This window comes from Cucurbita moschata, unplaced genomic scaffold, assembly GCF_002738365.1.
Source record: "Cucurbita moschata cultivar Rifu unplaced genomic scaffold, Cmos_1.0 Cmo_Scf00001, whole genome shotgun sequence".
Taxonomy (NCBI): Eukaryota; Viridiplantae; Streptophyta; class Magnoliopsida; order Cucurbitales; family Cucurbitaceae; genus Cucurbita; species Cucurbita moschata.
In genome coordinates this window covers 3,263,798-3,291,133 of record NW_019268517.1, presented here as the reverse complement: position 1 = coordinate 3,291,133, position 27,336 = coordinate 3,263,798, and the positions used below count along the sequence as shown (strand labels likewise).

Here is a 27,336-nt window from a genome sequence, read left to right as displayed (position 1 = left end):
TTCGGTATCATCCCACATAGAAAGAAAGAGTGTAGAATCCCAGCCTGACCTGTGGGTCTGCTAGCGTAAAGTGAGGAGTTGAAACTGAACTGGCAAAATGAAGTCACTTTTGAAACCATACTTCCTACAACTAACACGTGTCCAGCGAGAATGCGTAGCGCAACTGAACGTGCCCATCGCAAATTCTTGCCTAAAAATCAAATCTTTATGAAGATTTAGCGGTTGGGTCGTTGAAATCTAGCTCATTTACATGTCTAACAAGCTTAGGATTGTTTTGGATTAAAAAACACAAAGAAAGGGCAAAAGCTAGCTACCTTGTTCTGTCTTTCTTGTTTGGATCATTGATGTGGGTCGCACTTAATGAATTCATAACTTATGGGTTAATCATTTCCTTTTATAAACAAAGCAAAGGCTTTGTGTGTGCGTGTGGGATATTACAATGCCTAAAAAAGTACAATTTCCAAAGGACTCAAATGTATGCATTTACTTGCACAATTCAAAGGTGATGAAATGAGTTAGATTCAAATTTCGATTCTTTTTTCAAATGGGATTCTTTTTCTCAGACTGTAATGTATATAAAAAAACAAATACAACTAAAAGCAACTATATTGATAAGATCTCACGTCGATTTGAGAGAAGAACGAGTGTCAATAAAGACGTTGGACTTCAAAGGAAGGTGTAGAAACTTCTTCCTAGTAAATCCGTTTTAAAATTTTTAAAGAGAAGCTCAAAAGAAAAAGTTCAAAGAAGACCATATTTGCTAGCGATAAACTTGAAAGGTAAAAAATCGAAGTAGAGAACGAATAACGAAATGAAAGAGAGAGAGATGAGATACTCAAAGGCATGATGAGAAGAATCTGTGTAATGATTATGGACTGACAACAAAAACACCATCATACCTCAATTACAACAATAAACTAACAAACAAGAAGAACACTCAAATAACTTCATCATTCATGTAAACTTACTGTTTAAAAAAATCAAAACTTGGTGATTTAACAGTAAGAACATTAGATTATAAGCATAACCCACAAATCCAAAAAGGAAAAAGAGGAGAAATTTAACCTTGTTCAATGGGTAAAAAAAAACTCGAACGGCTAACAATGAGAGAAACAATTGGGGGGAATGAAGCCTGGTCCGACAACACTATAACGAACCAAAATTAACGTTCGAGAAATCGAGAATGAATTGAAATATGGATCAAAAGAAGTGTACTCGAGCCAGACAACATTCCCCTCAAAAGAAAAAGCAAAAAGTTAAAAGCTCTCATTTTTTTTGATCTTCAAAACCCTAATTATCCATTTCTCTCTCTCTTCTTCAAGGGGAAAGAGAGAGCTAGAGAGATGAATGGATAATTGTGAGAAAGAGTTGTGTGTTTGGAAGGGTTATAAGAAGAGGAAGTGGAAAGGCAAGGTTGGACTTTAACCCCACCACCTAACCACTCAAGTTCGATTCTCGATCCAACAGATGGACGATAGTACAAGAGCAATAAACCCGTTATTAAGAAAAAAAAGCTAAAAATGATACGTGAGTAAAAGATGAATATTCGAGTGAATCGAGACCACCTCCAAATGCAAACAATTCTAAAGATCGAATGATTAAGAAAGACTTCAAAGAATTGATTTTGTGTAGCTTTTTAAACCGTTTGAGGAGTTCGAGGAGATGACCGACAAAGGCCCCAGCTCTTTCTCATACTTTTTTAATGTCTTTCTGGTCAGAGGGTCAACCCTGGCTTTCCAACCACTGTCTCATTCAAAGTTGGGCCAAACTAACACACCATTTCCACCATTGCCAGTTCATCTCCACGTTACAATTTATATTTACCCTATTACATAATTACATAACACTTTCTTTATTTATTCTACCAATTTAAATATAATATTATTCGACTTTGAATTTCTTCATCTAAGTCAAGAGAAATTAGCGTTACGGTGACACTCAGCTCTATACCTTTATGAACATCTCTAGTTCAAGATAATATTGTAAGTGATTCTCATGCGGACCGTATTTATATTCGCTTCATTGTGATCAATTCTTTTATGTTCGATTGGAGTGGATCTATCTCATTTCAACGATCTCAACACGCTTCAACAGGGACAACACCCAGTTTGACCGATTTCTGTCGTTAATAATAAAGACACAAATAACTACAAAATAAAAAAGACGTTTTAGACTAAGTAGATGATTCGAATCAAAAGATTAAAGTCTTCGATGTTTTTTTCTTTCCCCCTTAGCACGTGGGTCGGTTTTATTACCCTTTTTTCCTCTTTCTCTATGTAATCTATGATTCAAATCAACGTTTTAGACTAACTAGCTTTTAAGAGTAAAAGGAACGATAGCGATCTAAGTACAAGTTCCTTTCTTAAATCTATAATGGTCATGGTGGTTAAGTTGAATCCTACCACAAAGTCTTAGTAGTTACCATTCCATCGTACTACCTACGTACCTAAGCAAGATCTCAATCTCACTTCAACTACTTTTGTTCGAGATCGTAGAATATTAAACTAGAATGCTAATAAATGTAGACCTAACTTAGTTAAATCTCTGGCAATAATATTACATTATAAAAACGTTCATTCTAATTAATATCTCGATATTATATATATTGAAAAGTGCTCCTCACCTTTATATTTTGTTTAAAATTAATCATATTTTTTTAAAAGCTGCACTATCATCCGTCAATCATTTATAGAAAATAATCGTGAAACACCATTTTTATAAATATAATTTATATGAACGTTTAGATCAGATCGTGATTGATATCGTAACTTTTAAAATAATAAAAATAAAGAAGAGAAGGAAAAGTCTATTTTGAAGATCTTGAAAAAGTGTTTTTGACAGCAACTACCTAATTAACCACATGTCAAATTTGCCTTCATAACATTTATTTCACTATTTTATTTCTCTTTTTCCAATATTTAGTTAAAAGTTATTTCAATTTTCATTTATCGCAAAATTTTCTATTTTTTCGATGGAATTACAGCGAAGATTCTCACAGGGAATTTGCAAGATTCGGTTCCTCGAGAAGGTTTTTACTCCGTTTTTTATATTAATTTAGAAAAAAAAATATTCCTTCTAAATACTTTTATATATAATTTCTTACTCGATCTAATGAAAAATATTTTTTATGATCTCTTCCTTATTCTCCATTTAAATGAGAATTTATAAATATTACGGACTGTCCAATCAAATTAGTTATTTGCTAACGTAATTATTGGCCATATAATAATAATCTAAATACTCAATTATTCATTTCATAATAACAAATTATTATTATAAGATCAATAATTAGATATGGCAAATAATTGACAATAATTGAATTGAATCATACCCAAATCAGATATATAATAAAATTAAAATTTTAAAATATATGCTTTCAAGTCCAACGACAATTATTAGAAAATAATAAATAAAAAATTGACCCCACAAAAATATATATTTTAAAAATCTTGTAGCCACTAAAGTTTGACCACTCAAGCTTAGCCATGTTCATGCCTACTAAAACAGCTGGTAAAATAAATCCATAATCTTTATTTATTTAATCAGTATTGGACTTTAGTGAAAATAAAACAAAAAAACATTTTTCTTAAATAAAAATGTGTTTGATTAGCTATTTTGACTCTATAAACTATTTCTCGACGATTAATAATATTTAACACGATTTAGAACTAATGATGGGATAATTAAGTTATGTTGACCTATAAGAAATATCATAGAAGAATATGAATTTCGGTTGAGCTGAACTTAGGAATGATCAACCATTATGAACTTAGGGTACCAAGTACCTATGAGCTAGGTTAGATGAAATTGTTTGAAGTACGGTCATGTTTATGTCTGGTGAGACATCATAATATGTTAGACATGAAATACATAAATGAAATGTCATGATATAATTTTTAAAGAAGGTACGATCTGGGGGCAAGTCGAGGCGAGGGATTCTCAATTTGACTAGATATTGGACCAAATCGGGGATTCATTTTGGGTCCCTGATCGGGGATGTGGGACGAGAAGGGTAGTCTACGACTATCCCTAAATTTTTTTAATATATATATATATGTAGGGTTTTTTTTTTTTTTCTAATTTAATTTCAGTGTTACATTGTTATTCATATAAGATTTCGTAATATAATAATTATGATGGTTATCGTCTGATAAATGTGCAATGTTTCTTTTAAAAAATCAACGGTAGGAATAGACACCACGTGGCGAGCATACAGTAGTCGCTCAAGGGAAGCTCATAAAGCAAGGCCCCGCCCCGCAACGTGTCCAATTTTAATCAATGTCTCATCAAATCAGCCACTCATATTTTGCCACGTCATCGACAAATTATTATAAAATGACGTGTCGGGATTCTAAGTTTGACTTGGGCATGTGGCGACATGCCGTTGGCGGTCTTGTGACAGGTAAGGGGTACTTATCCTTTGCCAACTCATCTGATTCGTTCTTAATTTATTATTATTATTTTTTATTTTCAAAAAACTTTTGGGATATTAAAGAAAATAAATGTGTGGGGCACCTTGCAATGGTGACTCATCCTAATCCTCCCAATATTCTTGCTTTTTTCTCAATTAATTACAAAATCTAGAACCAAATATTTTTGTCATAAAATTAATAATATTGAGGCCAAATTAAACACTAAATCCAAATATAAATATTAATATTAAAATATCATAATCGAAAATAGCCAACCAGTTATCTAATTATGTATTGTCTAACGAGATATGAGTCATATAAGTTTTAGTGGAAGATGATGGAGGAGGTAGCGTCTGCCTCACCTTATCATGATTAAATCGATAGCAAAGAAACTGTGGTTAGAATAACTAGAATTCTTCAATCGTAAGGTTCTTTTCATCGAGATAGGCTCACCAAGAGCTAGACCTCATGACTCTAATGATTCGAGGTGTTCGATGAAGCTTACCTTCGAGGATCATTCATTGGGAAGAGTCAGGGGAATCTAATGATTGGATAATCTAAGGTTGAGATTTCAAGTGATTATATAGAGATGCTTATCATAGACACGTTTTACCTATACATTAAGTGAATGAATGAGCTACTCACTAAGCATTTTTATTTTCATAGATACCATTTATCCTATACATAGGGTAATAGAATATTCCGAAACAACAAAGAAAATAGTGGTCATCCCCCGCCGAGAATGAAATTCGGGTCTGTCAAGGACCCCCCACAAGTCTTGGATTAAATCATTCACTCTCGTACCACCTGGTTTTGGGATCTTAAGCAGCATGCAAACTGACGACGACGACGACGACGACGACGAATATTCTCCTCCAGAATCCATGAGAAAGAAGAGCACAAACAGAACAAGGTTCGAACAGATCAAATCACTCGAATCAATTTTCGAGTCAGAGTCAAGGTTTGAGCCCACAAAGAAGTTGCAGCTCGCCGCGCAGCTGGGGTTGCACCCACGCCAGGTTTCAATATGGTTTCAGAACAAGCGAGACTACAGCGTTTTACTTGCTAATTACAACACTCTGGCTTCCCGCTTTCAAGCTCTCAACAACGATAACCAAGCGTTGGCTGCACAGGTATTGACATTCTGCCTTCGTTTTTCTTGGACTTTCTTTCTTGGAAAAGGTTTTACAATCAGCGAGCACACCGCACTCACGATCATAGGTAGTAATGGCCAGCCAGTAGGTCGTTTAGGCATCCAGATTCAGAAGCCTGCTTAGAAATGCCCTCGCTTTGGCTTCGTCTTGTGACATCAAACCGTGGCGTATGATTTTGGTATAGAGCAATGTGAGATCGAGCGAAGAGCTTCAATGCGCGCCTTCTTCATAATTTAGGGGTCTAATGTAGCGTGAGCAAGGGAGCTTCTCTTTGGTTCCACTTGTCCATATTTTCCCTTCCATCTAGGGGAATCCGGGCTGGATTGTTTTGTGCTACCGTCAAGCTTGTCAAGTAAATGCGAGAGGAATGAACAAGATAGGGCGCTAGAGCTCATTTCGTGATAATGCTAGATGGAAAAGAAGGCAAAATAGTTTTCGAGTATGTTTGATAGTGGCATCAAGTGACGTTTTTTCAATCCTAGAGTAGCATAAAAAAAATTTCCAAAGCTACAAAAAAAAAAGAAAAAAAAAAAAGAGGAAGTTCTCGACTGAACTAGGTGTGAACTATTTGAGGAAAATCTCTCTTTAGTAGGACACGTTTTAAAAATCTAGAGAGAAAGCCGGAAAGGAAAAGCTCAACAAAGATCATACATGCTAGCAGTGAAAGCTGTGTTACAGTAATTCACTTGGAACTCATTTTGGATACAACCCATTAATTGATCTTCATTCAACTTCATATATCTGGCGAGTCTGGTGAGTCAATGGTGTTAAATCAAGCACAGAAAGTTGAATATTGTAGAACAAAAGACAAAGGAAAACAGGATAATGAATGAACAAGACACAAATGAACTGTTTTTAAATTATCTACTCAGAAATTAGCAAGAGGCAATGGCAGAGAAACCCGTAATATCAATGTCTTCAACATAAAGTGAGTAATTGAAAATCTCGTGGCATTTTTGGTAGGAAGCTAATGATTACTGCTTTTTGCCATAGAATTGCAGATAAAATGCAACGCCCATAATCAGCAGGGGAACCAGAATTTGCAGTAGTGTTAGCAAGGATCCTGAAGATTCAGCCGACGACGTCGTTGCTTTTACCGATTGGGATGCGGCTAGTCGATAATCGATCGGCTTTGGGACCGTAGACATGTCAACATTGCCAATGTAATACTTTTCCATTTGCTCTATTGCAGATAGACTGTGACCCACATTTTCAAAATCATCTGTTGCATCTTTCTCTGCATAAACTCAACATTGTTTTTCCAATCATTCATAGCTTGGTGTAATCATTTTTAACAACCAATCGAGATATGAGCTGAAACATACCAGCAGCTAATAATAACACTTCATCGCCTCCAGGATGTTCTTCCAGAAAAGAGGTCACATCATATACCTAACATCGGAATGCACAATAATTACTTCGTGGCAGAGCAGTAAAACACGACGACTATATAAGGAATAGGGAAGTTATCTTGTGGAGTGATTCAAATCACGAGTTTAGAAACGAGTTTTCTTTACTCTTGATCTTGATCATCTAGTTAATCTGTTCCAAAACTTTCCCTTAAGTTGATTCCTTATCGTTTTTGGAGTTTTTAGATCTTGTTAGATCGAATCCAAAAAATTTGATATGAAGAGCTCTGATAAAACTTGGCTGACGATGTATCCCCACTAAACATCCTCACGTTCCATGCTTAAAATTTAAAACAAGGATTCCGCAAAGTATTACTCTCTACTAAGCCTAGGCCTTTCTAGGCCTTAAATTCTGCTTCCACGAAATAGGAGCTTAGAGGAATAAGTTCCTGTCTGTTTGAGTACAATATCTATATTAGTTGCTCCAGAAATAAAGGATATCAGTCTCCATAGTCCTAACTAATAGAAATCTAGAGTTGCAGCAGACTTTTCTGTGCATTCAGCTTCCTATCTACCATAAACAATTTACCCCTAGTTCAAGTACTCTACAAAGACCATACGTCCTGTCTCTCACCCTTCTTGTGAGATCTCAGATAAGTTGAGAAGGAGAATGAAACATTTTTTATAGGAGTGTGGAAACCTCTCCCTAGCAAACCCGTTTTAAAAACCTTGAGAGGAAGTCCAAAAGGAAAAGCTCAAAAAGGACAATATCTGCTAGCAGTAGGCTTGGGATGTATAAATGGTATCAGAGCCAGACACTAGGTGGTGTCCCAGCGAGGACGCTAGCCCCAAAGGGAGGTGGATTGTGAGATCCCACCTTAGTTGAAGAGGGGAACAAATCGTTCCTTATAAGGGTGTGAAAACCTCTCCCTAGTAGACGCGTTCTAAAATTGTGAGGCAGACGGTGATACGTAACGGGCTAAAACAAACAATATCGGCTAGCGGTGGGCTTGGGATGTTACAAATGGTATTAGAGCTAGACACCGGGCGGTATGCCAGCAAGGACGCTAGGCCCTCAAGGGAGGTGGATTGTGAGATCTCACCACAGTTGGAGAGGAGAACGAAGCATTCTTATAAGGGTGTGGAAACCTCTTCCTAGTAGACGCGCTTTAAAACTATGAGGCTAATGGCGATACATAATGGGCTAAAACAGACCATATCTACTAGTAATAAGTTCAAATCTCATATTGGTCATCTCCCTACGATGTTAAACCTAATCAAATGTCATAAAGTCAAACGGTAAGTCAGATGCGAGTTCTAACTCGCGGAGATATCAAAGAGCAATAATCATAATAGAATACACAATCATCAGTTTCTTAATCACCCATCCCTCTATCTACTGTTATATAAGTCTAGAGTTCCAGTAGCAGTTACGATTGAGTTCAGAGAAAACCAAATTTCGATGTGGAGATAAAAAATGAAGAGAGATTATGATATCAGACCTTTCCAGAGATTATAAGCCAACAATCCCGCTGGTGATTGTGTTTAGCCACTTCGTCGAAGACAAAAACCTTAGGATCCGAATCCATTTCAGCTGAAATGCAAACAAAAGTCAAGCTCAATCCACACTGAAGCAATCGATTAAATTAGAAAATCAGACGATTCAAATACAGAAGCAATGAGGAAGAAGATGAATTTCTTACGGATTAAGCGTTGAAGGGAAATTGGAGAAAAGACCCAAATCAGCACGATTTCTTCTGGTAATGACAACCAGCCATTTTACAAGGCTTTTATCTGGCCGGCTTGGTGGAGATAAAAAACGCCCAATGAATTTGTTGCGAGAATTTCATTTTAGTCCCTGCTTTTGTAACTTTTTGCCAAGAAGAGCCCAATATTTTCTTTAATTTCGTCCACGTGATTCTTGATTAAAACGTGATGTATGGCTTAATTATTGTATTACACGTGACATTGGTTAAGGTGATGCCTACAAATTGACTGAATATTTGCATTATTTTACTGTATTAAATATATAATTAATGCTCAAATTTTGTTTTTTAAAGTTTAAAATGGTTTTAGTTCAACGTAATACTTGTAATAACTCAAAATTATAAACGGAAAAAAAAAATTGTCCGACATTTGTTAAATTGAAAAAGTGGAGAATACATTTTCAAACGGCTCTAGATCGACTTCTTGATGGATTCGGCTTAGCTTTGATATGCTTGGACCCTTTTATATTAGTTTCAACTTTTTTGGAGACTTTAAGGTTAATATGGTTATTTTTTAAATTATTTTTTTTTACAAAATTAGGTTTATATGACTTACTAACTTAGAATTAAATTTTAAGAAAGGGCATCTAGTATCCAAGGAATAGTCCGATGAATTGAATGATGTAGAATGATATGTGCTATGTAGCCCCTCAATGTGCCGTATTTTATGAATTATGTTACAACATATGCTATTGATATGTCATGCACGACATGTTAGCATGATTGTTTTCAAAACTGTGAAATGTTGTCATGCCAGAAATGTGTTCATGAAAATGTTTATGAAAGAAGAATGTACGATCTGCATATTATATGATTTGAAGTTACTGGGACCTCATGTATTTTTGTATATTTGTTATTAATTAGTATGGATACGTATCTTACAACATTTATGTTCACCATGATTGTATGATATGATATTGTGTACACCTCAATACTATGTGCCTTCCTTTCCCATTGTGGCTTTTGACAGTGTGAGTGTTCGCTAGCTGAAGTGCAAGTCCAAGGGTATGTATATGCCCGCATATGCCTACCTGGTGGGTCCATGTTCGTATACGTGGGTCATGTGTAGAGAAGTACTACACATCCAGTTTTAGCTCAAAAAGCAAAGTTCACTGATCGCATGCATGAAAGAGAGAGAGAGAGAAAGATCGAGAAACCTTATTGTCGAAAATCGTGAGCTTTAGACCAACTACACACGAACCCACTCAAGATAAGCCACACAAAACTCACAATTGATTGATTAAATGAACATATACAAGACAACCACAAGTTTATATGACCGACTTATGTACACGTGATGACATAATAAAATGTTGGAGCATGATAATGAAGGACGAAAGAGACAAATGACATCAAAAAAAAAAAGACCGAGAACAATAGAGATTTAGGTTGTATTACCTCTTAAACTTCATTTCTTATCTAACTCGATAAAGGTTCGATCATGTATCTAAAGTTATTTTCATATATACCCCTACAATTGGAGCTATTTCTAAGCAAGCATCAATAATGTCTTGGATTTTAAATTAATCGAAATTATTGAAAAATAGTATACTTTACAAGGGTAGTTTTGATAAGGCGATAGTATTAAGGGGCATTTAAGAAAATATAATTTGTCGTTTAGGACACGTGTCGTTTAGCACGTGCAGCACGTGGTTAGTTTATATATATTTTTAACACAATCTACGACTTTTTAACAATATAAATATATATATATTTTTAAATAAAGCAACCTTTTGTTTTATTCCCAAACATTGGGACATTTTTTTTTTCAATTTTTTAATAGATCTAAATCTTTATGTTTTATATTTATTGTACTAATAAAATAATAATAATTTATTTATTTAATGTCGTAGATCGGAATCTTCCTACTTTATATTTATTTTACTAGTTAGCTTATACAATAAATATATATATATATATATATATATATATATATATATATATATATATATATTTATTTATTTATTTATTTTGAAATTTAAAATAAATTTTAAAGATAATTTAAAGCCATTAAAAAATTAGACAGGATCCTATTGAATCAAGATAATCCACAATAATAATTATTATAATAATAAAAAGAGATACCACAAAGCTTAAGAGAAGTGAAAAACATGGCTTTGAAATGACTCATTTACAACCTTAAAATAGGGAAAATAAAATAAAATAAAGACCAAAAAAAGGAACTCCATTGATGGGATCTCAAGGAGAAGCAGCTGCAACCAAAAAAGAATATTCTTAAATATTGAAATGAATATTCTTCAAATTAATTTTTATTTAAGGAGGATTATTTAAAATTCTTAAATTTATTTGCAATTTTGGTTATATATATATATATATATATATATATATATAAATTTCTTTTTCATATTATTGTCTAAATCTTAAAATTGAATTTTCACCGTTTTAAAACATTTTCATCAAATTCGACCAAACATTTTGATATTTGAGCAAATAAAATAACATGGGATTGGGACGAAAAGATGAACCCTAAATTTTTTTTTAATAAAAAAAATCGAAAAAAATAAAAAGTAAGAAATGAAAAATATTACCAAACGACCCCTAAATTTGAACGTACTTAATTATACCTTGAATCGAAGAAGAGAGGTTGGTTGTTCAAAGGCCTTTCGGTTTAGTTTGTGATCTACAGTTAATCTTTTTTTCTCCAAGCATTTGCTCATTGTCCCGCTCGGTATGAATCTTTCTCCTCGTCATTTTCCTCATTAGCTTATTTGATAAGAATTAGGAGAAAAACAATTAAATGGGTTAAAATTTGAGTTGAATTTTCACGTTTCCACGTTCAACTTTCACAATTATTTTTAGATTTTGGATAATATAATATTCAACTATTTATTTCATTATCATTTTAAAAGTAAGGTTATATTAAAAAAAAATTTTAAATTTAAAATAAAAATTGAGACTGGAAATCGTGTGACAATGAACTATAATAATATATATTATTTATTGTAAATGAGTGTAAGATGGGCAGTGGCTTACTTTCCGGAGATTTGTCGCAGGTGGCGCCGCCTCCATCTCCGGCTTTTTGGCGAAACAGGAGCCGTCGGCCATCTCAACTTCCGGCAAATCCTCCTTCAAATCCAGCTTCGCCTTCCCATCGGCATCCGTCATGAGCAGATCCGCCAACGTCACTCTTCGGCGGAGTCGAGCGACATGTCGCTCGATGGCCACGACAACTCGGGACTTGTCGAATTCAGTACAAAACTCACCATTGTCGTCGAAGTTGTTGGGGAACGTCGTTGCCATTAACGGGCTCAAACTGTCGTTGTCGTTGTCGTTGTCGTCAATTTTGTCTTTCTTTCCCTCCTTCAAATTGAAATATTGGGGTTTATAATTTCTGGATTTTGATGATTTGTCAAAGCCCATGAAGAAAATGGTAAGACGACGGCCATTGATCCTCCAATCATCAAGAACATCAACCGTCTCATCCACTTGCTTTGATAATCCTTGCCTTTTGGCCTCCTTTTCGATAGATACACTTTTCTTCCTCAAAGCTAACAATTTACAGAAAAATTCATCGTTGTAATAGGAATGTATTACACGAGTTAGATTGAGTCAGGTTTAGGGATGTTCAAAAATTTGATAACCTGAAAAATTCGACTAACCCAAAGCAACTAGTACTATTCGAATTGAATTGAGTTAGAAACTTACTTCTATTCTAAAACTAAATTTATTTTTAATTTTGAACAACCCGAACCAACCCAACTCAATTTTTTTTGGTTCAGTTGAATTGGGTTCGTTGTTTAATAAGGTTAGTTTTGGTTGAAAATTTTACAATTCAATACATTAGGTTGGGTCTAAAAAATGTCCTTGCCGACCTAACTCAACCTATGAACACTCCTAGTCAGGTTAAGATTTATATTATTTGGCTGGATTTATTAGGTACGTTAAGATTTAAAGTTTAGAAACTCATTACATCTATTTAACACAATTTTAAAAGCAGTTAAACTTACCATTCAACTTAGATAGACGACAATATGAGATTCAAGTTTAGTTTGGGTTCTAATACTATGAAAAATAGTATGAAAAAAGGAAAATCAAACCTTTAAGAGGGGTGTAGTGGAAGTTGGAGTGAACCCAGTTGAACATGGCTGTGAGAGAGGTGAAGTCAAACCAAGTTAGAATGGGTATCAAAAGTGGTGTAAATGAGGTATATATATAGCCATGAAACACTTGGAAGTGGCCCTCTCCATGCTCTCGCTCTGTTTACTCTGTCCAAAATTTTGACTAAACTAAGACCATATTCAAATGAGAGCCGTCTTTAAGAATCACGTGACTGAAGAAAAAACATGCTAGAAAGATCTATGTTGATCTATGAGGATAGTATTCTCTAATATCTCAAAACCTTCGATAGCAGATATTGTTCTTTTTGATCCATTATATTTCGCCATCAACCTAATGGGCCCATAAATGCCCGTAAAGTCAAAAGAAATTGGTAAATATAAATAGAACAACAAAAGATAAATGAAAAAAAGTAGTTTACCTAGTTTGCATTGCAAAACACTAAACCCCACCATTTTTGCATCATTTTGGTTGACTCCTCAACTTTGGAATGCATTTTCTATTATTGTACACAAAAAAGCTAATCTATCCCTAACAACCAAAGGGAAAAAGAAAAGAAAAAAGCCTTCCATCCTTCTCTTCAATGTTGTCGTCCACTAAACACCAGAGTAACACCAAGTATAACGAACATAACGAGTTGTCTTTTCTGTATCATTCTAATTAATTTCTACGATATTATTCATTTTAAACCAAAGTTTATACATTCGATCTCGTTTCACTTTTTTCAATTGATTCAGAAACGAGTTTAATGATGATTTTGACTATAATTATGAATCGAAAAAGGAGAGAAATAATGGTCGTTCATGTATGCGTAACTTTATGAATGATAGAGCACATGATTAAAGGTTTTGGAGGATATAAAGGACCTGAAAAAAGTTTTTGGACAAAAATAAAGAGTGGCAGAGACTAAATTTTATTGGGTCACTCTCTTTGTTTTCTGTCCACAATTCTTCTCTTCCAAAATTCTTGCACAAACATTTGGCCATACATCTTGCAATAACATATTGGTTCTCTCAAAGTTAACCAAATTCTTCAACATCAGTCAATTCATCAATTTTTTTGAGGTAAGTTTGTGATATTGAAATCATAAATATAATATTCAATTTTAGACTCGAGCTTCTTTGAGTATGAAACTAATACGAAATCATTAGCAAACAAAACGCAAAATATTAAGAGAGTGAAGTCGATCTCAATCGAAAAAAGTTAGTTCATAAAGATTTGAAAATCTATTTAGAGCCATAAGTTCGAGGGAGGTCCTCCCCACCAAAATGTTGATTTGTCATATTTTTCCAAGGCACATGCAAGGGCTAACTTTCACGTATATTTGCATTAAAGGTAAGAACGTTCATCTCAAAAAAGTAGGTATAGAACGATGCTTAATTTTCATATAAAGCAAAAAAAAAGAAGTAAATTTCTATTATGATATAGCCATTTTTATGGAAAGACTAAAAAAAATCAGAATCAATGGAAAATAACTAAATACGGTCGACCCAATTAAAAAATTTGTTAAATGAATGAAAGATGACAACAACCAAATTTGGAGCTAGATAGAACTTTAGTCAATGCCAACCAAGTAAGTGACTTTATTATAGGATAGACTAGAAATTGTATGGGTTACAATTTATGATGTATGAGTTAGATCATATGATGCCGTGTACTAGTATAATATGATGTTTGAGTATATGGTGATGAATGAGTTATGATGCCATATAATATGCGTAAACATATATTTCGATGATTGACGTGCTTGATATACTTGATGCACCTTATGACAATATGATGACTATGACGATTGCATGCTGTTTGTGTTAATATGTTGATGTTTTCCATATTAAGCATGCTATATGATGATAAGTGTCATAGGACACAACCCTAAGAGCATGAAAATGATATCAATATAAATATCCAACGAGCATGTGTTACTTAATGTAACAAGGAGATGAGACTAGAGGGTTGTGTCAGAAGAGATGATATGTAACGCCTCTAATTTTTTCTAACCTAATTAGCGACGTTACCTTATACTTGCATAATCAACAGAATAGGAGTTCACGTAAGATAGTCTCAATAACTACAATGTGTTCATTATTATAAGCAGTTCATACCTGGGGAAATCAATAACGACAGCCTAGCCTAGAAAAAATCAACAGGGAACTAGAGTAAACAATTGCAATAACTATAAACCCAAAAGAATCCAACAAGGCGCCTACGACACTACAAACTCTCCTCAAGATTTCCATGGCCTTCACAGCATCCACCATCAGCCGTACATGGGAGCCTTACCCTTACCTGAAAATATGGGTAGCACATGGCTTGAGTATTATATAAAATACCCAATAAGTCGCCCCACTGTTGGGGTTAAGCATATAATCATACATCAGGATACAAGCCGTCGCACACAATACACATACATGTCGCACATAATACACTTACATGAGCACAAGTGTTAAAAGAAAGAACTCGAGAGAGGGGTCTGTTTTCCATTCCTTCCCATGGCTTTAGGCCCTTGCTTTGTCCGGGCGAGGGTGGATGCATGGTACTTTTCCACACATGGCTCACATGTGTGACTGTGGGCCCACCAGGCGAGTTCGCAAGCGAACTCCCTGGGCCTAGCTTGGTCGGGTATGTATGACATACAATACCGGACGCCACGGAAAAAAGAGGGCCTACATGATATTGTGACAAACACAATATCGAATATACGCGTCCATACCATCAGTAACATAGCGGGGGAGTGCCCCAGGTACATAACCATAGCGTGCATAAGGTTCTTAAGGTTTACCTCCATGGCATTATACATACAACGTTCCAACCCCTCACCACATTACATAGCATAACTGGGTCAAACATCGAGTGAGCATATCGTAGCATACTAGTCATCACATTCATGGCATGCGGGGTTCTCATTACAATCATGACATGTCAATCAAGCTCATACATACAGGGTAGCAAATCGTGTCACAAACGTCATATACATAAACATGGCATACATAGCATTTTACAACAAGAATCACATACATAAACATGACATACATAGCATTTCACTGCAAGAAACACCTACCCTAGCATACATCAACAACACACATGGTGCATGCAAGGGCCACAGGGCACGCACCAACATACATACATAACTAACGCCAACAGTAAGGTTACTTACCTCCTTGGCCTTGGCCGAAGTCACCCACAACGCTAACTCCGTCGCCTAACTACCTCCTATAAGATAACATGATACACTTAGAGCCCTTTCACAACTAGCTCTTATGCCTAGCTACCAAGGTATGTCCCTATCGCAAACTATTTTGTCAAAATGGAGTTATACTGACCTCAGATGGTTGAAACAAGGGTTAGGATGGCTCCAGATGGGTCGAAAACCTAGAAATCGGTATACTATTTGGATGTCGAGCCGTCAAGCCGCGTCGCCGAGCCGAACCTAGTCGAGCGGGAGTGCACGGAGCCGCCGATGGAGCTGAAACTGACGGCTGCGAAGAACACTGCCGCGCAGGATTTCTGGGCGTGCCTCCAGTTTGGGCCGAAAGGGAACGAGGCCCAGTGGTGGTGTCTGAGCGCGGCCTGCGAGGTGCGGGCTGCACGCTAGCCGAGACGACTCGCAGAATGCCGAGGGTCGACCCACGCTTGCCGCTTCGTCTTCCTGGCCCAAAAGCCTCGACAGCCCTAATCGCGGAGCTTGGCTACTGTCGCCAGTGGAAGCGTCGTCGTTCGTCCGTCTCTAGTGGCGCGTTTGCCTCTCCTTGCCCCAACGTACACTGGCGTCCGCTCCTACCTAAAGGAGGCAGCCACTCCTAGGGTTTAAGGGGGTCTGAGTGGATCAATTTTCGGCACTTTTTTTCCTTGGAATGTGTATCGTTACATGATAAGATGGAAATTTGAAGAACCTCATGTATGTTGTGTCCTCATAAGCATAGGGATACTTCCCCCAAAGACGATGAGTGCGAACGTGCATAGTATGATGATGAGGGTGTTCATGGGGAGTATGACAACAAGAAATTTCACTGGCCTCCGAACGTCGCTACAGATTAGCTTGAACAGAGAGGGTCTAGGGGTGTGTGAGCCCTTTAGGGATTCATACTTGCACGTGTGGATCGTGTGTAGAGAAGTATTACCCATCCAATTTGTCTTAGAGGTCACCCCTCGAGAATAGAGATAGGTTCCAAGAGCATGATTGCATGTGTTTGCATTTGCATGACCTCGGCCACTTATTGAGAATTCTTCAAAATACTCAGGCCGTGTACCACATCATTTTTTAGGTAAAGACAAGATGCACAAGACTGCGAAATTGCGAACAGAGGCCGTGCATAGGGTATACTCATATTTAAATTCCTAATCTTAGGTTAGAATAGGTTGCTAGAATCCAACCAAAATCATTCAAATTAGATTAGATTATTTAACCCCGTAAGGAAGGGAATAATTGTAATCCTTTATTCTCTCGTTGATTTTGGATTTTACTTACTTTTTTCATACTTTCCTTTTTATATTCTTATTCTATTTCATTTTCCTTTACTCTAAATTGTTTTTATTTTTATTTTTTCTAATTTTCATTAAACTATTAAATCAAAGAAAATAAAAATAAAAATAAAAAAGGGTAAAATTTTGCATAATTTGAAAACAAATCAAAATCATGCATACATAGGTGTTGTTCTCTAGGGATTGAGATCCAACATTCACGCTCTCTGTGACCGCACAGCTTTTAAACGCACTCCTTCCTTGATCAACAAAAAACGAATACATGAAAAAGAAAATGTAGAATCGGGTTGTGTATAACTAGTCAGCTTGCATGGCCACAATAGTCAATGATTGGTATCTAGAGTTGAGTGGTTACCTCGTAAAATTTGATATGATAGTATGACATCTACTAATCGATAAACCCTTCCATAGAGCCTATAAAGTCACTTTGAAACTAGAGAAGGACCTATCGTGCTTGCTAGCTACTGAGTTACCTATGTGGTCCCTCATCTCTTATCAATTTATAATGTAGAGGCTTTTTTTAGAAGACTCTGGGCTGTTTCCACCAAGCACTTGGTTGTCTCGACGTGTTAAACGATTCGACTTAGACCTTGCTCGACGATACATTTCCAATGTTTCTATTGCTTGACAGAACATGCAGAATTTATTGTTAATATTAGATAAAAAATTTTGGACTAAATAGAGACAACATTTCTTATTATCTTATCGTTTTTCTATTTATTTATAAATAAATATACAATAATTTTTTTTTTAATAATTTTTCTCAAATAATGTTTATATTGATATAATTATTAATTTGGATTGGGGTATTCTTACTAAATAATAAAAAGAATAATATTTCCACTCTAATTGATTTCATTCGTATTTGATTTTATAAATTTATTCTAATTTTGAAAATAAGAATAAAAGCATAAAATCATGGATGTGGGAATAAAACAAATCCAACGTTTTATTTTCGTCTTTACAAAAAAAGATTCCCGATTTTGACCTTGAAGCTACAAATTTTATGGTTTATATATTTGTATTAATTCATTTTATATGTAAAAATATATTTTTAAATACATTATATATTTATATATTATGTAATTTTCAAATTTATTAACATAATTTTCATACATTTTAAAATTGATATTAATTGAAGTTAACTTTTATTATTATTATTATTATTATATTCAAGTAAATGCCTAATTTTTAAAATTTATACCCGTAAGGCTAAGATAAATTATTTTTTAAAAAATTTAAAAATAAATATTAGACTTTTTAGCAAATTTTGTAGTACTAATAAGAATATTTTTAAGTTAAAAAATATATTAATAAAACTTTTTTAAAATTTAAAAATATTATAAAAGGTTAAAAATATTTTAAAAACTAAATATTAATTATTTTCATAGGAGACCAGTGGTAAAGGTATTTTTTAGACTTGTAAGGTTTAAAAGTATTATTTAAACTTTTAAAAGTTTAAGAATATTCTTTCATCCCTGTTTGAAGTAAAAGGTTAAATTTAAATAAATTTTAAAATATATAAACCAAAATGTTATTTTAATATTAATTTATTATATATTATAAATCTAAATACATAATTAAAAAATATTAAGAAGCTAAATGTACTAGAAGGATCTGACAACGTCGTGAATTGATAGTTTGTATTAGAATTACGAGCTTGTTTTAGTTAGTCAACGAAAGATAACCTTGCTACTTAATTGTTATATTCGAGTATTTTTTTTATTATCTCGGCTCTTTCTTTGAGCTCTACTTCTCCCTTCTAGCTCTTTCTGTTCTATCGTTCAAAACAAGATCGTTTGAATCTGATACTTCTTCTAATGTCTTTTTCTTTTTAATGTCATTTTCTTCTTTTTTATTTTATTTTATTTTTTGTTCATAACCCTCTTCCTCTCTGCTTATAAATAACCCTAAAACACATCTCTGAGCTTAACTTTCCCATATCTCCTTTTCTATTATCTTCCCTCACCAAACAAACACTTTTTATTTTCACGATGGCGGGTCGTCTTCGTCGCTCGATGTTTCGTCTTTCTTCCTTTAAGCGACCTTTTATCCATGGTGGCAGTAATTCAAGACAAGATTCAGGTCAATATGACGGTCGATATCCTTCAACCAGGAAAGAGTCATCGATGGAACCACGGGCTCGCTCACCGTCGCTTTCGCCCAAGAGAGAGTCCGTTGCTGCTTCTCCGACGTACTCTGTGAAGAAGGTTGCTTCACCGTCTCCTTCTCCATCGTATGGAGGTTCAAGTGGAGGAGTGATGAGCTCACAACCGAAGGCTGTAGATGAAGACCTTAAGGATAAACCTACTACTCAACCCAGGTTGGTTACACTAAACTCAAACACTTCTTCATGTTAAGGCATCATCTATATGCTAAGGACCATTCATTGCACGTCAATCGTGGTTTATATTAAAAAAAGAAATTTGCATGTCGATCTGATTACCATCTATGCTAATAGGTTATGATATATGACATATTAGGTTATTAGGTTAATTATGTTGGGTGGGAAGAACCAAACATTTTTTATAAGAGCCGAAATTTCTTCTTAGAGTTTTAAAAATCTTGAGGTAAAGTTTGAAAAGGAAATCCTACAAGAAGACAATATTTACTAGCGATGTGTTTGGGGCGTTACAAATGGTATTAGAGCAAGACACCGGGCGATGTGCTGCTGAGCTTCGAAGAGGGTGGACACGAAGTGGTGTGCCAGCAAAGACGCTGGCCCCAAGGGGTGGACACAAAGCGGTGTGTCAGTAAAGATGCTGGGCCTCGAAGAGAGTAGACATAAAACGGTGTGCCAGCAAGGATGCTAGGTTCAAAGGGGTGGACACGAGGCAGTGTGCTAGCAAGGACGCTAGGCCCTGAAGGGGATGGATTTGGTGGGTCCCACATCGATGAAAGAAAGAAAGAATGCTAGCGAGGACGTTGGGCCTTGAAGGAGATGGATTGTGAGATACCCGTTGGGGTGGAGAATAAAGACGTTAGGCCATGAAGGGGTGGATTGTGAGATCCCAGAACAAAGCACCCTTTATGAAGGTGTGAAAAAGTGGAACCTTTCCGTGACATTCGCGTTTTAAAAAACCTTACAGAGAAGTCCAAAAGGGAAAACTCAAAGATGACAATATTAGCTCAGCAAGCCGTTAATATATTATTAAATTCAAACGCTTAATTAAGTTGACAAACTCTAATATATTTAGTCATTTACTCATATTCTTGACACAGATCACCTGAAACCGAGCCTAAAGCGGTGGTCGGAAAAGCCACAAAGAAAGTGACTGATTCGGATCGTCGCATCGAGTCGAGCAAAACGACGATGACATCCCACAAGCATGAGCCAAATACAATAAAGATTGCGGGAGAAAATCATGGGGCAGTAATGGAAATCTTCGAGTTAAAAGGGGAAGAGGGAGATATGATAGAGAAGAAAGAGAGATTTAGAAGAACATTAAACAGGAAGGCAAAGGATCAAAACAAGGAAGGGTGCAAGGACCAGAAGGGCGAAAGCACTTATTTGAACAGCAATGTTCAGGGCGTCAACAATTCTATTCTTTACGGTGCTTCTTTGGCTCACCATGACCCGGGTTTGCACCACGCTCTCTCCTTAAAACCATGAGTAACCTCATGATTGGGGTCGGGAAATGTAATCACATGGTCAAAGATATTTCGTACTAAATTATAGTTTATCATATATATCATATTTGATATTTTATTATAGGCAAATATCTAGATATTTGTCTTCTTACGTTTAGCTATCTTTCCATTTATTCTTCCTTCTATTTATTACTATTTTCATACCTTTGTAATTTATTTTATTATAAATAGAGAACTTTCACGCACCATTTAGGTGTGGTGGATTAAGCAAACATTCTCATAAAACCTATCTAGAACTCTAATTTCACACACCATTCATGGCCTTGAACTCTTGAACTCTAATTTCCAGTTCGAACGAGAATTGGATGTGTAGTATTTCTCTATCCAGAGAATACGCACGCACACATGGACCCTACAAGGTGGGCATATACGTGGTCTAAGTCTGCCCTTCAATTAGCCATGCTCATGTAGCCGGAACCATGGAGGGAAAGGAGCCTGCATAATATCATGGGGTCCATAGATATCATATTGTACTTGTCCATACTAATCATAACGGAGAAGTATCCCAATATAACTCCATCATTTTCATGACATAGCGTACATGCATCCATAATACTTGCCATATCTTTCATGATTACATTCCTGGCTTACTAATGCATCCATAATACTTGTCATATCTTTCATGATTACATTCCTGGCTTACTAATGCATCATAGACATAGAGTGAACATAGTTTTGACGTGGCTTATGAAGGTTCGTATATTATAATATAACTTGTAACATAGCATGAACGTGCACACTGCATAGGTCAAACAATTATAAAAATATGATGTGCAAGGACCACAGAGCATGCGTTGTTCATATGACGAAAAAATCATCCAGCCAGGCCAACAATAAAGGCTTTTACTTGATCGGTCTAAGCCAACCTTACTAACTTATACTTGTGCTAGCCTGAAACTGTCTTAACAAGATACATACAATGATTATGGAGTAATGAATAATTAAAACGTGCTAATCAAGCCAACTCGAGCTAAATCGAGCCGAAAAATCAACAAGATCTTTTATTTTTCCAACTATAACACACTTCATTTCGAATATTACTATAGTAATGAATAATTCTAGATCGAAATGTGTTTAGATATCGTAAAATGCAGGCCAGCATCACCCTGAGTGAAGGAAGAGTTGAACAAAAGCGAGTTATTAACACCTTGAAAATTCCCATTCATAGCCATGATCATAATTTTCTTCTTTCCATCATCATAATTTCCTTCACTTCCTTTCTTCTTCTTCATGTTCTTCATTATTTCCATCCCTTCACATGATTCATTAATACGCATCACAACGCCAACACTTTCACCTCTAATGTTCATGGTCTTGCTCAGCTGATGGTGACTAGATTTTGCAGGCTTCGGGATGGGGGCGGCGGCAGCAACAGCGGGCGGTGGAATTTGAGACAAGGCACTGGTCGGAGTAGGACGTGGAAGAGAAAAGTAACGTTGCCCAGGTGGTAGAGATGACATGATGAAAGGAGAAGTTAAAATGGAAGAATGATGAATAAGATATGTGTGTTATTTTGTGGGTATTTATAGGGCGTTTGGATTAAGGAAATAGAAAGGGGTATGAATTTACAAAGTTTGGTTCTTTTCATTTGGTGAAAGGTTTTTAAGAGAGAGACGTGGGAATAATTCTCTCATACCTTTTTTTTTTTTTTTTTTTTTACCATGAGCAAATATTTGATACCCTTCTAGAAATATGGATTTTCAAAATCTCCTAATTTTCTTTTTTTTAATCTTGTTTATATTTCGTATTTTTTTCATTTTAAATGCTTGAATTAAATTGGTTCGAGTAAATATGGTCCGGAAGAATATGCATACATGCTTCCAAATAAAATTCCGAGTCAATAATTAAAATTTATTGTTGAACTTTATATTTTGTTTAAGAAATGTCTTAAAACGATTCGAAGTGATTATGAATAGGAATGAAAATTGTTTGTATGTTATTTCACTTAAACATTCAAGAATATACTTTTTTTTAGAAGTTTTAGAATCTTTATTATTACTTTTAAAATGATAGGTATCCACGGCTTTGTCTTGGAGTTCTAGGGAGTGCGAACTAAACTGCAACTCTTTTTTCTCCAATTTAGGAGGTTTGTCCATCTTGTACAGTGGTTGATTAGTGTCATGAGGTGATGCACGACCTCACAAGTAAAACTGAGGAGATAGTAGGGTGGATCTGAATAAGTAACTCTCTTTGAATATCATCTGTGAAAGTTAGCTGACAACCCTCCCACGGGACCATACATCCACTAAAATTGAGGGTTGCGATCCTCTGTTTGTTACTAAGTCACCCTACGTGGTTCCACACTCCCCCGCTCAAGGATGGATTTCTACGACTCAAGGGTATTCTTTAGAAGACCCCTTAGCTATCACCACTGGGTTGGGGCACAGACCACACTTCCTTGTCTGGCTCTGCCTAGCTCAATGATATAAGTACTAGGGTTCTGTCTCAACGGTATAGTATCATAGCAGAGAGGGAAGTGGAGGTTCTGGCGAAACTATCCACATTGCTCAAGTCTGGTAGCTACCTCAGTTGTCTACAGATACCGTGGTGTCCTACTAGTTCTTTCCAAGGGAGATCTTGGTGGCTTAGACTTGGATTCATTCATCTCTAGAATTCTCGCGCAAGGTCTCACAAACCTATTGTGGTCTGGCATACTAGGGTCTGGGTGTGCTGGTAATCGTTTCGCGGGCCTAAATGCACAATATTCTAGAGGTATCCCATTCTAGAGTTTTGTCTAGCCTAATTAGTCTTAAACACCCTAGTCTAAGCTCATATCTTCTTACTATTCAACAAGAAAGATAACACAAGCAATCATGCACTCGAGTTAACACGTAGCAGTTCATGCAATATTAACAAACATGCTCAACAGAAAGATAACGTCCATCTTCACCCCTAGAGCATATTTCACAAATTTCCCTTCCTCCTCATGCATACATACATTATCACAATCTCAATCTAAACAGATTTCATAATCGTTCATATCAAGATTCCATTGATTTCCTTAATGAATTCATTTCCATAGCTTTCATACTAATATACTAGGTTCAGCGCGCTAGCTAGATATATCAATTTGGCAGCATGCATGTTTATTCCAAGCAGTTCCTACAAGTACGGCTCATGAAAATCCAAATGGCTACTTATTTGGTTGATGCGTGTCTTCCCGAGCTCGAATTACTTGCCGGAGAGGGTTCTAAAAATTCTGAAATTTTCTTAATAGGCCACAATTCACGTAATAATAGGGTCAGTATTGAAATCGGTGAGGAAATGAGCTCTTTGAGGGAGTTATAGAGGTTAGGAAACTAAAAAAAAATAACATTTAATGTAATAATGGTTTGAATGGATAGAATAATCTGAAAATAGGTTTTATTATTAATCACTCTTTTTTTTTTTTTCCAAATGGTTAAAACCATTTGAAAATACATCCCATATGAATGGTGAATATGAATATAAAATGCTTTAATTATTATAATATCGTTGCTTTATTTCATAATTATTTTAGCATATGACACCAAATAAGAGAGTGGTAATGATGAGGTCGGTCCATTCAGTGCCTCGAATCATGAACAGAATCGGCATGGGTGGGCTTCTTGGTGAAAGCAAGGTGCAGGCCTGGATCACGGTGGCTCAAAGACGAATTGTAGAGAATGGAGTTGTTGACACCTTGAAAATTGCTGTTCATGAACGATTTTCCAGGCATGTTGGAGCTTGATTTGTTTGAATCTTTCTCGTTTTCGCTGCTGTAGCTTACGGTTGGCTTTTTCTTGTGGGTTTCTGTGGCATCAGATGATTGAGTGATGTGCATGACGGCGCCTACGTTCTCTCCTTTGATGTTTATTACATCACTTTGCTGCTGATGCGTTTGTTTCTGCTGGGGTTTGCCTGAGCTGTACTCCGATGCTCGATGGTCGGTTTTCGCAGGCTTCTCGCTGGTAGTCTTCTGGTAAAGGACGGATTTCTGTTGGACCTGTTTAACAATATAAGATCATAACACTAAGACGAGTAAAAGTTTTTTTTTTTTTTTTTGGTGAGATCCCACAACAATTAGAAAGGAGAACAAAATATTCTCTATAAGAGTGTGGAAACCTCTCAATAAGACATAAGACAGTATGTGCTAGCGGTAGGTTTGGACTGATACAGTTGGTATCAGAGACACATACCGAGCTATGTGCCAACGAGGAGGCTGAACCCTGAAGGGGGGTCGACACGAGGCAGTGTGCCAACAAAGACACTGAGCCTCGAAGGGTGTGGATTGAGAGGGTCCCACATCGATTAGAGAAGGGAACGAGTGCCAACAAGGATGCTGGGCCTTGAAGGGGGTGGATTAGGTGGGTCCCACATCGATTAGAGAAGGAAACGAGTGCCAGCGAGGATGCTGGCCCCGAAAGAGAGTGGATTGTGAGATCCGACATCGGTTGAGTCGGAAAACAAAACACTCTTGGTGATATGCCAACAAGGACGCTAAACTCCAAAGGGGTTGGACACAAGGCAGTGTGCCAGCAAAAACGCTGGGCCTTGAAAGGGATGGATTGAGAGGAGTCCCACATCGATCGGAAGGGGGTAGACACGAGGCGATGTGCCAGCAAGGACGTTGAGCCTCGAAGGGAATGAATTGGGAGGGTCCCACATCGATTAAAAAAGTGAACGAGTGTTAGCGAGAATGCTGGATCACAAAGAAGGTGGATTGTAAGATCGAAAAATGCATATACGTATATATATTAACTAATTAAGAAAGTACAATGTACATATTAAAGTCCTCCATGTTTTGGCAGAAAAAAAGTATAGCTCAATTATTAATTAAGAAATATAAATTTTTTAGTCAAAGGTTAAATTATTATATTATATTCTTATCAAGAAAAATGAGAAGAATGTATATAAAAATAAATTAAATATAAATTATAATTGATGAACTAAGGTATTTTAATGGTGATTGAACTAACCTCCGGTGGGCTCCTGGGTCGAACCACTGGCTCAGGTTCATGTCTCTTCTCCAAGCTAGGCAGAGCCAGAGGAGAGAGTGGTGCTTGGACAGTGGAGGTGGAATATTTATGCTTCGCCGGTGATCGTGGCGGAGAGGTATAGGTAGTTTTGAACGTTTTGGGAGAAGCTAAAGCACTGCTCCGCCGTTCTCCGTCGTAACGGTTATACGTCGGAGGAGGAGATAGTGGCTTGCGGGGTGAAGTGCTAGGGGCAGCCGCCCTATATTTGGGAGAAGTAGGAGGCGAGGGATATTTCCTAACCGGAGAAGTGATTCGAGGAGACCTTTCTTTAATAGGAGAAGTTTGAAGAACATTGGCAGTGCGCGGAGCCGATGGATAAACTTCCGGCTCCGACGTGGCAGCCGGCGGCGGAACATCAAGCCGTGGGGCCGTGCCAGGGCGGGGCAGCGAAGAGAAACGGTTCCATGTTCGACCAAAACGAGGAAGATTTGCCATTACAAATATTGAAAATTTTTTAAAAATTGGAGAAGAAGAGATGGTTAAAGCTTTGAGGTTTGTGGGTATTTATAGTCTAACAAAAATTGGAGAAGAAGATGAAGAGAAGTATCAGATTCAAGAAGAGCTACTAACAAAAAAAAAACCCTTCAAAAGCAAAGAATAATTATTTTAATGGATTCTCAAGCAATCTAAATATGTTCACAAAACTTCACCCTTTTTGGTCCCTTCTTGTTCACGCTCCTAAATCTGAATATTGTCTAAACAAATCTCGAGTAACGATTATAATTTGAGTTGTCATTTCGTATAATAAATCAACCATAATTAATGATATGTTTTGTTTGGATCCAATTATATGACCTCCGCACATGTATTTTCATTTCTTTCTCCCAAAGGAAATAGGGAATCAAAATTTGAGAGGTGGAAACATAGAGAATACATAAGGAATCTACTAGCTTATTTGTTTTTTTTAAGATTATTTATCATAAAATTCAAAAAGAAATATTTGTTATTGTTACGTTTAGTTTATGAAAAAATAAGACAAAATTATTATATAATAAGTTTTAAACTTTTTATTTAGATATTATAATTTTAAATTGTTGAATGGAGTTCGAGATGACATCCTCTATCACGTGGCAGTATGTCGTTTCTTCAAGAGATGACATGTTGTCATAGGTTGAAAATTTAATAAAACATTTGTATATAAGTTCTTTTGAAAAAATGACGCTGAGAGATAGTTGGATCATAAACAAATTGTTTATTAAATGATTAGTTGTATTTAAGGTATAAGATATAAATATAGTGGTAAATCGAACTTATGACTGAGTTGTAGTTACGAACAATTCATGAACGATTGAATTCGTGCAAAAATGGTATAGATATTGAATAATTGTCGATCATTCTCACCCATACAAAATGGAAGGGATATTGAATCGGCTTATAATGATTATATACATAGACACAACTTATTATATGGTGCATGAGAGTGCGACTCTAGGTCTAACGCCCCTAATTTT

At 36.0% G+C, this 27,336-nt stretch overlaps 4 protein-coding genes and 1 long non-coding RNA gene across 5 annotated transcripts; 2 read left to right on the top strand and 3 right to left on the bottom strand.

Moving 5' to 3' along the window:
- The first annotated feature begins 5,314 nt into the window (after positions 1-5,314).
- LOC111438070 lies at positions 5,315-6,835 on the top strand. The gene is made up of 2 exons (XR_002709658.1): positions 5,315-5,545; positions 6,560-6,835. It is a non-coding gene; the product is annotated as an uncharacterized LOC111438070 (long non-coding RNA).
- On the bottom strand, positions 6,271-8,741 carry LOC111437191 (cytochrome B5-like). The gene is made up of 4 exons (XM_023075449.1): positions 8,619-8,741; positions 8,418-8,509; positions 6,892-6,958; positions 6,271-6,803 (listed from the first exon to the last, which is right to left on the bottom strand). Exons 2-4 carry the CDS (start codon positions 8,502-8,504, stop codon positions 6,541-6,543), a joined length of 417 nt encoding a protein of 138 aa, XP_022931217.1. The 5' UTR covers positions 8,505-8,509; positions 8,619-8,741; the 3' UTR covers positions 6,271-6,540.
- A 2,036-nt stretch (positions 8,742-10,777) lies between these two features.
- On the bottom strand, positions 10,778-12,819 carry LOC111434343. Its single transcript, XM_023072113.1, has 4 exons — positions 12,740-12,819; positions 11,676-12,190; positions 11,267-11,405; positions 10,778-10,894 (listed from the first exon to the last, which is right to left on the bottom strand). The coding sequence occupies exons 1-3, from the start codon at positions 12,783-12,785 to the stop codon at positions 11,295-11,297; spliced, it is 672 nt and encodes a 223-aa protein (XP_022927881.1). The 5' UTR covers positions 12,786-12,819; the 3' UTR covers positions 10,778-10,894; positions 11,267-11,294.
- A 6,342-nt stretch (positions 12,820-19,161) lies between these two features.
- On the top strand, positions 19,162-20,921 carry LOC111449843. The gene is made up of 2 exons (XM_023089921.1): positions 19,162-19,560; positions 20,460-20,921. The coding sequence occupies exons 1-2, from the start codon at positions 19,232-19,234 to the stop codon at positions 20,848-20,850; spliced, it is 720 nt and encodes a 239-aa protein (XP_022945689.1). The 5' UTR covers positions 19,162-19,231; the 3' UTR covers positions 20,851-20,921.
- Positions 20,922-24,234: 3,313 nt separating this feature from the next.
- LOC111449836 (DNA-directed RNA polymerase II subunit 1-like) lies at positions 24,235-26,358 on the bottom strand. The gene is made up of 2 exons (XM_023089909.1): positions 25,826-26,358; positions 24,235-24,852 (listed from the first exon to the last, which is right to left on the bottom strand). Exons 1-2 carry the CDS (start codon positions 26,318-26,320, stop codon positions 24,433-24,435), a joined length of 915 nt encoding a protein of 304 aa, XP_022945677.1. The 5' UTR covers positions 26,321-26,358; the 3' UTR covers positions 24,235-24,432.
- Between the last annotated feature and the right edge of the window lie 978 nt (positions 26,359-27,336).